Here is an 11,446-nt window from a genome sequence, read left to right as displayed (position 1 = left end):
TTTTGAAAAGATTATTCTAAAAGCTTACTTGAACAGCAAATATTTAGAATGTGCACATACATCTCCATAGATATTTTAATGTGGTCTTATTATTCCTGCACCTTTCTGGCATTTTGCAATTGGATGTGACATTTTTATTTATTATATGATTGTCAATAGTAAGAAAGCTCTTTTTGAATTATAAAAAACCTGTTAGATTCATAGAGAACTCTGTGTGTGTGTGTGTGTATGTATAAGCGCATATGTATTATGTGTGTACCTATATTCACATACTAACAGAGTTGCACACATTTTTTTGAATAAAAACTTCCTTTTTCCTTTATAAAGTAATACATATTCATTTGATAAAATTTGGAAATACAGAAGAAAATCAGAATTATAAAGTGTAATTAGTTATACTTAGAAACTGATTGTCTTACAAGTTCATCCTCCCCACCCCCCTCCCACCCACCTTGTGATACCAGGGTCAAGCATTTCCTTTTCTTACAAGTTGTAGCCTGACATTTTTCATTCTCTTACCTTTTGAACAGTAGGACTTTTTGTAGAATTAATGGATTATGCTTAGAATTGATGTATCTTGCTGAAGAATAGAATGAGGACTCTTAGGAAGATTTATTTTTGAAGAGAGAAGTTATCATCTTTGTGGGATAACTTCTTAGAGAAAAATTATTTATAGTTAGAGTTTTCACTCTAGGACAGCAAGATGTAGATTAGATAAATGTTTTCAATAAAAACACTTTTTGTCAGTGAATTTCATTTATTTTTAATATAATAAATATCCTTTGATAAATATAAAAATAGTACATATTCTATTTGCTTACATTTTCTTTCTTTTAAAAAAAATCCTCACCTGAGGATATGCTTATTGATTTCTTTTTAGAGAGAGAGGACAGGTGGAGGGGGGTGGAGAGAGAAAGAAAACAAAGAAAGAAAGAATTAATTATCATTGTGAGAGAGAACATTGATTGGTTGCCTTCAGTATGCACCCAACCAGGGATTGAACCTGAAATCTAGGTATGTGCCCCAGGTACATCCACACCTTTCAATATATGGGACAGTGCTCCAACCAACTGCATACTGGCCTGGGCTGCTTATATTTTCAATTAACTCTTCAACTCTACATTTGAAGCTTTGTACATTCTGCACCTCAGCCTTATAATATTCTCCAATCATTTTCAAATAGTAATTTAATGGCAAAAGATTTACGTAAGAAAAAATGAGCTATAAGCGAGTTCTATATCAGAACTCTTTGTTCCTCCTAAATGAAAATTTAGGTGGAATGGTTTATGCCGCAGTGGTTCTCAACCTTTCTAATGCCGCGACCCTTTAATACAGTTCCTCATGTTGTGGTGACCCCCAATTTCATTGTTACAAATTGAACATCATTAAAGCATAGTGATTAATCATAAAAACAATATGTAATTATATATGTGTTTTCCGATGGTCTTAGGCGACCCCTGTGAAAGGGTCATTAGACCCCCAAAGGGGTCGAGACCCACAGGTTGAGAACCGCTGGTTTACGGGACTACTTTGTTTCTACTTGAATGAAATGTTTTGGGGAAACCAAATAAACATGAGAAAAAAGCTAAAATAAGGCTCAGAGTAAAAGATCAACTTGAAAACCACAAAAATAGGTATTTAATTCTATTGAAAATACCATTTTTACTTTAATAAAGTTTTGCCTTCATTAAGTTCTGTCAGCTAATTTTTAGGTCAGTTAGGTACCAGGGTAAGAATGATGGAATGTTAGAAGTTGCAACTAAAAAGGTCATTGAACTTTCATTATGAGAGGAAAAAAATCTTTGAAAAGTTAATTTTTGTACTTCTAATCAAGTTGTTAATGATTCATATATGCATATATCACATTTTTATTAATATCTTTAAGTTTTAGCTATTTTATTTCATTTGTGAAAGAAACAATCCTTCATCTAAGATATTTATAGAAATGGAAAAAATTGTGGGCATGAGCTATTTCAACTTGTCTTGTAAGCAGGACTTGCAAAGACTCTATGGAAGCTTGTGGATTATTGAACACTTACCCTTTTCTGCTTTAAGTTTACTCATTATAAATATTGTGAAACACAGCAAAGTAAATGAAATACTATAATGAACTCCACAGCTCTGATTCAATAATAACCAAGATTTCACCTACTCGTTTGTAGCCAAATATTTTTTCCTTTCGCTTTCTTTTTTGTTTACATATTTCAAAATAAATACCATACATCCTGTCATTTTACCCTTCCACATTTAACTACGCATCTCTTAATACAACAGGCATTTTTTTCTACATAATCAAAATCCAATTGTCAATTTCAATAAAATGATAATTTCCCCAGTTCTCTATAGATTTATTTGAATTAGCATCCAGGGAGGACTTATGCATTGTACCAGGGTGTTGTGTTTCTTGAGTCCCTTGTGATCAGAGCAGTTCCTTAGTTGGCCTTTTTGAAGAAGCTAGGTCAGTGGTACTGTGAGATATACAGCAGGTCCTTGAATAACATCATTTCATTCAAAGTGTTTTATTATAATGTTGATGAGATGACATAGTAACTTAACTCTTATTTATGTCAATTAGCCTATGGTAAAATTGGTTCATTATACATCATTTTGCTTAAAGTCACAGAACTTGTTGATGACACTGAGTACTTACTGTACCACATTCTGGATTTGTCTCTTCACTTCTCCTGGCATTATTTATTGCTATATCCTAAGTAGTTCATGTAAACTGGTAGTTAGCTCTCAGTGCTTGATTAGATCCAGTGTTTGGGCGAGAATATTGTATAGGTGGATATTGCATGATTTTAGGAAGTACTCATTTATTTTTAAATGTCTGGTTGTTCCACAAATATATACTTTTTAAGCTCATAAATTAAGAGACTTGCCCAGGATCATATACCTAGTTAGTTGTAAATTTAGTACTGTCCTAGAAATCTCCTATCCTGACTCTAGTCCAGCATTATTTACACTTTACCTTACTACAATTTTTAGTATGCTTTTTATGTCTATTTTACTTGGCTCTAAGATATGCTGTGGAGGTGGAAGGGAAGTGGAGTGGGTGATACTCTTGTAAGGCCATTGGCTTAGATGTAGTTTAATAATTTTATAATGTTAAAGACATTAAATGTCAATATAAAATATAATTGTTAAGTTCTCTCCTATACCATCATAAAGGAGGATTTGGTAAGGGATTTGGTAAGGGAAATAATACTTGGGTAATTTTTAATATTAAGTTAAAGACTTTTGTAGATTGTCTTAAAAATATATTTTTGCATATTTGTTTTTGTAAACTGTACCATAATAGTCCAACTGTTTCTTAACTTCCAAATGTAATAGAAGAATGAAATTCCCTTTTAAAAATTGTCCTATCAACTATAATGTCTTTGAAACTTTGATTGAAAATGGCATTTGCTTTGTATTATGAACTTACATATAACTTACATATAATGGGTTGTCTTTGCTTCTTCCTTCTCACTCAAGAGTATTGATGAAATCTCCATCTCCAGCACTACATCCACCTCAGAAGTACAAAGATAGAGGAATTTTACATCCTAAACGAAGCACTGATGACCGACCAGATCAAGCTTCTGCAAAATCTACAGAAGATTACCCAAGTCCTTGTGCTAGCCCTTCTCCTCCATCCTCAGGAAAGGTAGAGTATCTTAAAGTTGATGTAGCAAGGAATACATTTTTAGCACATTGAATATTACGTATTTAAAATCATAAACCAATTATATTCAGTTACTAATTGTGGGCTCTGTTCTAGATATATATTGAAGCTGGCAAACTTGAGACACCTTGAGTAAATTTTTTGTTTCTTTTGCTTGCCAATTTTTTCTAGTTATTACCATGTTGGTGTGTTTTAAAACTAACAGATCATTCACTGATGGCATGTAGCTAACTAGTTCATTATTTCCTTTCTATTTCTTTAGAACTTCTTTTTGTTGTTGTTAAAACAAATAAGAAGATTATCTTAACTTTGGTTTATAATTTTAGAATTGAAAAGAATTTTTTTTGTTGATTTTATCAACTCAATGGATATAGTTTAAAACAAAATAAGAAGATTATCTTAACTTTGGTTTATAATTTTAGAATTGAAAAGAATTTTTTTTGTTAATTGCTTTTATCAACTCAATGGATATAGTATAAAACAAAACAGGATGGAACTAGGAAGATAGGAAATTTTGATGGGGAATTGAGAACTATGTATCTTTTAAAAAATTTGTAAAATGAATGATTTCTAATGTTAGAATATATTTAGTTCTACCTTCTTGTATTGTTAGTACCTGAGTAAGTATTTGACTAGGGTTATTTGTTGTGCTGTATGTTGTGTTCTGGTGAACCCGTAACATTTTTCGTGCATAGGGTGACATGACACTCAGCCGAGTCACTCACCTGGGCCCTGTAGCTGTTTTTATTAAGATTTTCTTTTTACCACTTGTTTTTAGCAGTTTGATTTTGATATGATTTGGTCTAGTTTTCCTTCTGTTTCTTCTTCATTCTGTGTATTTATAGTTTCCATCAATTTTGGGAAATGTAAGACCATTACTTTTTCACTTTTTTTGTTGTTAATCCTTACCTGAGGATATTTTTTCCATTGCTTTTTTTGAGAGAATAGGAGAGAGGGAGAGGGAGAGCGAGAAACAGTGATGTGAGAAAGACACATCAATTGGTTGCCTCCCACACATGCCCTAACTCATGTGGGGATTGAACCCGCAACCCAGGACATGCCCTTTACCAGGAATTGAACCTGTGATCCTTCAGTGCGTGGGCTGATGCTCTAACCGCTGAACAACACTGGCCAGGGCTCTTCACTTATATTTTATATTTCACCTCTCACTTCTCCTTTCTGGGATCCTGGATATACAAATCTAAGGCTACTTGATATTTTCCCACAGGTCACTGATGCTCTGGTAATTATATTTCAGTTATTTTCTCTCTGCTTCATTTGAGAGGTTTCTATTGCTGTATCTTTAAGTTAGGTCACTTGTATTTTTATTTGTAGTGTCTAATCTACTATGCATTCTTTCTAGTGTATTTTTCACTTCAGATACTATAAGTTCATCTCCAGAGCATCCTTTGGGTCTTTAAAAAATACCTTCCATTTCTCCTCTCATCATGTTCATGTTTCCTTTACCATCTTGAAGATAGTAAGCATATTTATCATACCTGCCTTAATATTCTTATTTCCTAATTGCATCATCTGAGTCTGTTCCTAGTGATTAATTTATTTTCCAGTTATGGATCATATTCTTCTGTTCCTTTGCATTCCTTATAATTTTGTTTGGCTACATGATTTTTGTTGTATTCCTTTAAGTAGTGTTAGATATCCTTTTGGTATACAGTTAAGTTAGTGGCAATCAATTTAATCTTTTCAGGATTTGCTAGTAAGCAGTGCTAGGGTGGTTCCAGAGCAGTTTTTATCTGGTACTAATTTAGTTCTGATACTAAGGTGTGATGTTTCTGTGGACTAATGACCCATTATTAGTCCAAATTATATCTGTTTTGGTTGGGGATAACAGGAAGTATTCTCAGCCATATGTGTGAGCGCTCAGAATTATCAGGTGTACTTCCTTCCTTTGGGTCTTTTCCTGGCCTCAAGTCACTTTTTCTTACTTGTGTGCAGGTCAGCACTTAACCAAAACCCATGGGAATCCTCTGCCGTTTCACATGAGCTCACTTTCTGTGCAACTTCCTTCGGTCTAGTTCACTGCCATGCAAATACTAGTTGCTTGGTCTGTCTCTGCATTTCAGCAAGACCATTGGTTTCTCTTTGTTTCCTTGCACTGTTACCTGGAAACTGTATCCTGGCAATAAGCTGGAGCAATATTTGTTTTGTTTTCAGACTTTGAAGTTTATTAAAATATTTTCTGGAAGTACATTGGAGTATAAATCAAAGTTGGTAATCCAGGATCTTTACTTGATAAGGGATTTTGAATGCTCTGAAACTGAGTACTTGGTTTGGGCTCTTTAACCTCATTTTGATTGAGCCTTGTGTAGTTTTTCAGGAATGAATGACAGAGCTGTTCATATTTGTTGAATATTTGGTAAAATATTTTGGTTTATGTGTTCATGAAGATGTTATTTAATGGAGCCTATTGATTCCGAAAGGTCAAATTACCTTTCAAGAATTTATGCATTCTTTTATAGGGGTCAAAATCTCCTTCACCAAGACCAAACATGCCTATTCGATACTTCATAATGAAGAGTAGCAATTTGAGAAACCTTGAAATTTCTCAACAGAAGGGTATTTGGTCTACAACCCCTAGTAATGAGCGGAAGCTAAATCGAGCCTTTTGGGAAAGCAGCATGGTTTACTTGGTTTTTTCTGTTCAAGGATCTGGACATTTCCAGGTGAGCCATCCTGAAGCAGTAAGGGTTCTTCTGGCTGCAGGTTAGACCATAGAGATAAAAAACAAACAACAACAACAAAAACCCTGGCTTTGTATTCTATCGGAATGCAATTTTGTCTTAGAATGAGAAATACATTGCACCTCCTCAAGGGCATGATAAATAGGGATCCCTTTGTTTTTGCCTTATCTTACCAGAACCTCTCCAGATAAACAATTTCTGCTTCTGAAGACAACTGTAGATTTACTATTTCTGGGGTAGATTAAAAGCAATGAGAATCTTGAATTTTTGGTAAAATGTTTATTTAAATAGGTCAAGGAAGTTAGTATTGACAATCAAGAAACTGAGTGTCTTAACTCATATTTGAATTTATAAAATAATGAATTTGATAATATAATTTTTGGAAGTAAAAGCATAGGAGTTAGATTGTATCCATTTATTATGGAATAAATGTGGGTTTAGAACTATTGAAATATTATTTAGAAAATATCTGTCATATCTGAAATTATATTAGAAGTCTGGAATTGGTCTTTCCTATAAAATTTGCTTATTTTTTTTTATAAAGACACTTAATAAGTATCTTATTTTTTAATTGATCTTTATTATTGAAAGTATTACAGATGCTCCTCCCCTTTTTTGTTAGCTATGTATTATTTTTATATTATATTTTTCCCCTTTAAAAAACCCTCATAGCTTTCTCAGATAAATTGAATTCACTTTTATCCTTCCACCTCATTTTATCCACAGGGATTTTCTAGGATGTCATCTGAGATAGGAAAGGAGAAGAGCCAGGATTGGGGCTCAGCTGGATTAGGAGGAGTATTTAAGGTGGAGTGGATACGAAAAGAAAGTCTTCCCTTTCAGTTTGCACACCATTTGCTCAATCCTTGGAATGATAACAAGAAAGTCCAGATAAGCAGAGATGGGCAGGTATACAATGGCATTTAATATTTTTCTTCTACTTTTTATTTTGTTTTGCTGTTATTTAGTGATTTGTTTGAGGATGTAAGAATATATATCCTATTTTCCACATGCACACGGAAAATAGTGGTTCCCATTTGTAAAGGAGCTAGTAAAATCTTAAGTTCCTTTTTGGAGACTCCTGTTATCCTCCTAAGACAGTGATGGCGAACCTTTTGAGCTTAACGTGTCAGCATTTTGAAAAACCCTAACTTAACTCTGGTGCCGTGACACATATAGAAATTTTTTGATATTTGCAACCATAGTAAAACAAAGACATATTTTTGATATTTATTTTATATATTTAAATGCCATTTAACAAAGAAAAATCAACCAAAAAAATGAGTTCACGTGTCACTTCTGACACGCGTGTCATAGGTTCGCCATCACTGTCCTAAGATATGATCAAAACTGAGTGTAATTCTGAAGTATTGTAATTTTACTAAAATCTAAGGATAACAACAGTATCTAAATTCCATTAAGACTTTAACTAATTGTGTAATGTAAAAAATTAACCTTTTTATATTTTTGTGGCTTGTTTTATTTCTATTATATTTTACCTTGTCTTCATGACATACATTTTAAACTAGCTAGGGTGATGGGAATTAATGTACATATGGATTACTGTGCTAACTCTAATATGAGGTAATTTAATGCACACAATGAATTATTAGCCCAATTTTATGTAGGATAAAATAGATTCAGAGAAATTAGTTTTGCCTAAGGTCACACAGCTAATAATTTATTTGAACCAGTGTGACTCACTTCAGATTACCACATGAAGAGTGGATTCTTTTTAAAAGCACATCTTGTCACAAGAGGACTGTAAATAACATTCTTTTCAGTTATATAAGAATATTTTTATTTTCATCCTAAATAGTGATTTTGAAATAAGTCTAATACATAAGATAAGATTATTATATAGTCATCTAAGCTAGTCTCTTGGTAAAAAACACTGGAAATATCTAATATGCTATGTTTTATAGTTCAAGCTGAATGCTTTTGCTAAATATCGATTAGAAACAAAATTCATTATTTCCAGATACAAAAAAAAAAAAATTCTAGCAGAACTCCATGGAAGTCTCTCATCAAGTTGTCACAAATAGTTGCAATATTTGCAGGTTAACTACAGTGTTAAATGCTTCATAAATCCTAAAGCAAAGAATTAGAGCAATGTATTCCATATAATTTTAGTATGTGCTGGTAGAAAAATAAAATTTACAGTGATTTTCTTACATTTTTATCAGTGTAGGTATTGGTGATTATAAAATTTAATCCAGTTATTTTAATGTTTATTCTGACTTTTGATTTATCTAGGAACTAGAACCTCAGATTGGGGAACAGTTGCTACAGTTATGGGAACGCCTTCCATCAGGAGAAAAAATGACAACTGATTGACACTCGGGTTATACCATTCTTGACTTTGAGTACTGGCAGTATTTGTGGTCATTAAGGATATCGTTCAGATTACTTATCTCTTTATCTTTCAACCTTTCAAGAGCACTTAGTTACAGAATGCACTGACTTCCAAAAACTTAGATGGGCTTATCTGGTTTAGAGTATTGCTTTAGAACCAGACATCTTCATATAAAAGAGATAATGATAATTTTAATAGTGATAACATAGAATGATTATGTAATGTTTATTAATTGTAAGTTTCTAATTGAATAAAACATAGTAGTTTCATTATTTGACACAACAGCAGTTATTTTAAATATACTTAATTTGAAGTTGAGTGTTTCATTTGTTTAAAACACTGAATTATAGTTCATATTGATTATTTTTTTAATGCAAAGTAAGTTTGTTTACTTTTTATTGTTAACACTATTACAAATACCCCCTATTTAAGTTGTTTACTTTTAAGAAAGGCCTGAATATATCAGTACATCTGTGCACCATTTTAGAAGAGTCAATTCTTAAGATTTATGATTAAAAAGCCAACAAGCAAACAACCAGATTAAAAAATGTTTCTTTTAAAAAATAGTGTGTGCTAATTAAGGACTATTTATTCTGTCATTTTTGGCCTAAGATACATTAAGAAAAAAAAGAGGGGTATTCTTTTTCTGCAATTATGTAATGCAGGAAAGTCTGAAGAAAGGCAACATTCCTCAGGTCAAATTCAGTGCTTAGTTTTCTTGCTGGTTCTGCCTCTTTTAACCTTACCCCATTCTTCCTCCCATATTACAACTTACATGAGCACAGTAATTATGACCTTTTTGTTTTGTCTAGGGCAACTTGATTTAGACAAGTTAGAAATTTAAACAAATTATACAAGTAGTTTAACAGGTAGTGATAACTTGCTTGCTGTATGTCTTCCAAACTGAAGCCCACAAGCATCACAGTTCTAAATGCCTTCTATTCGTTTCCAGTACTTTTTATCCTGCTATGTTTTGGATATGATTTCTTTCTTTTTTTTTTTTTGCACTTACGGTTTAATAAATTAGGGTGGTGATGGTGGTGATTTTTTTTTATAAAACTGTGTTAGTGCCAACTATCTACTTCTTTGTCAATTCAGAATTATTTGGTTTGAACTCTTTACCACCACTATCTATAAAGTTTCCTAAGAAGCTTTTTGAAGGGAAATAGAGATACAGGTAAAAAAGAATGAAATGTCTTGGTCACTGAGCTCTAAATAGAACAGGTTTGGTAGCACTTGTCATGATACATTTGGGTCATTTCTAGATAACAGCACCAACAGGAAATTAATTTAAAGACAAGAACTCTGAGTCATCTGCTTCTGTATTTGAGAACAAAGAAGTGAAAATTTATAGGTCAACATAAAATCTTGAGAACCCTTCTACTTCCTCTGGGAAAGCATTATATATTGATATATTAGTTTAGAATGTCACCTGTGATTTTGGCCTGTATTTGTAGATATTTGGTTTTTAAAATTTATTTTATACTTTGAGACATACCTATGAATTGAATCTATGTGAATTACGTTTCACTGTATGTGTATTACAGTTTTTTTTTCTATTAGAGCAACTTGTGTTCCTCTGATAATGTTTACATTTTGTTTAGGTGTATATTTAGCAGTTCCCGGTGTTCTAAATTTGGAAGTTAAGGACTTTTGAAAAATAAAACTTGTTTCATTTTTATCTGTTTTCTAATATCTAGCCCCTTGTGGAAATGATGACTTTGTTGATATCTATATAAAATGAGTACAATTTGAATGTAATTAAAATGCTGTTTTGGGGAAGAGATGAACTTTAAATATACTTATTAGATTAAATTCTACTCAATTATTTATATCTTGTTATTTCTGATACTACATATTAGGACTAAGGTAACAGTGATCAGCAATATCCCTTGAGATATTAATGAATTTCAAGCACCTTGAAGAATATTATAATGACATTGAAGGTGATGGTTTCATATTAGTACAAACTCCTTGAGAAAAAATATCCTTATGATGATAGGGGCATAGGAAAAAAAATTCAAGACATGTTTTAATATAAAATCTTTTGAATATTAATAAAATATTCAGCCATCGACCTTCTGTTCTTAGCCAGGACACTTCATTATGCTAACTTGCCATTGTACCCGCTGAACAACCCAGCGTCACTCCAGCAATTACAGCAAAGAGGCCATTAGGAAAGAATAAACTTGAAGAAAAGACAGGTTCATTTAAGAATTCTTCTTCATAGACTCATTCTTTACCATCTAAAATATTATATCCTGAAACAGAGAAAGTCTTAAGGAGTAAGTTAAATGAGCTTCACCCCTGAATCAATAGCAGGGCAAAAACATTACAACTGAACATGTAACTCAAAAGTGACCATGCTTCCCGGTCTGAGTGAGCCTCGCATAATATAGATCTTCACTGTGCTCCAGGAGTCTCCACAATTCCTTGTACCCAAAGGACCACATACTGTCAATATGCTCATGGCCACTGGATGCATCTTGGTCTTTCAACCAAATGGGAAATTTCCACTTGGCAGTCTAATACAATCTCAAATTCTGCATATTCAAAATTGAACTACTGTTGCTTCCCCACAGCCTGTTCTACCAAAGCTGTCTGTCCTCTTCAGTTGATGTCAGTTCCCTTCTTTTGGTGGCTCAGGCCAGAAAACTTGGAGTCATCCTTGATGCCTTTCTTTTTCTCAGTTTTATCAGAAAGTTTTCTTGGTCTACTTTC

General features: G+C 32.8%; 1 protein-coding gene across 1 annotated transcript in view; it reads left to right on the top strand.

Moving 5' to 3' along the window:
- YTHDC2 (YTH domain containing 2) overlaps positions 1-10,545 on the top strand; it is a 66,566-nt gene extending 56,021 nt beyond the window's left edge. The window contains exons 26-29 of the mRNA XM_006755279.2: positions 3,478-3,649; positions 6,148-6,351; positions 7,096-7,278; positions 8,626-10,545. Of these exons, the coding sequence (XP_006755342.1) occupies positions 3,478-3,649; positions 6,148-6,351; positions 7,096-7,278; positions 8,626-8,706 (640 nt within the window). The 3' untranslated portion in view covers positions 8,707-10,545. The remainder of the gene's footprint in view (positions 1-3,477; positions 3,650-6,147; positions 6,352-7,095; positions 7,279-8,625) is intronic.
- Positions 10,546-11,446: the final 901 nt, after the last annotated feature.

This window comes from Myotis davidii, unplaced genomic scaffold (assembly GCF_000327345.1).
Source record: "Myotis davidii unplaced genomic scaffold, ASM32734v1 scaffold130, whole genome shotgun sequence".
In the NCBI taxonomy this organism is placed as follows: Eukaryota; Metazoa; Chordata; class Mammalia; order Chiroptera; family Vespertilionidae; genus Myotis; species Myotis davidii.
The sequence above is the reverse complement of the archived record's forward strand: the minus strand, read 5'-3'. Positions and strand labels throughout refer to the sequence as shown.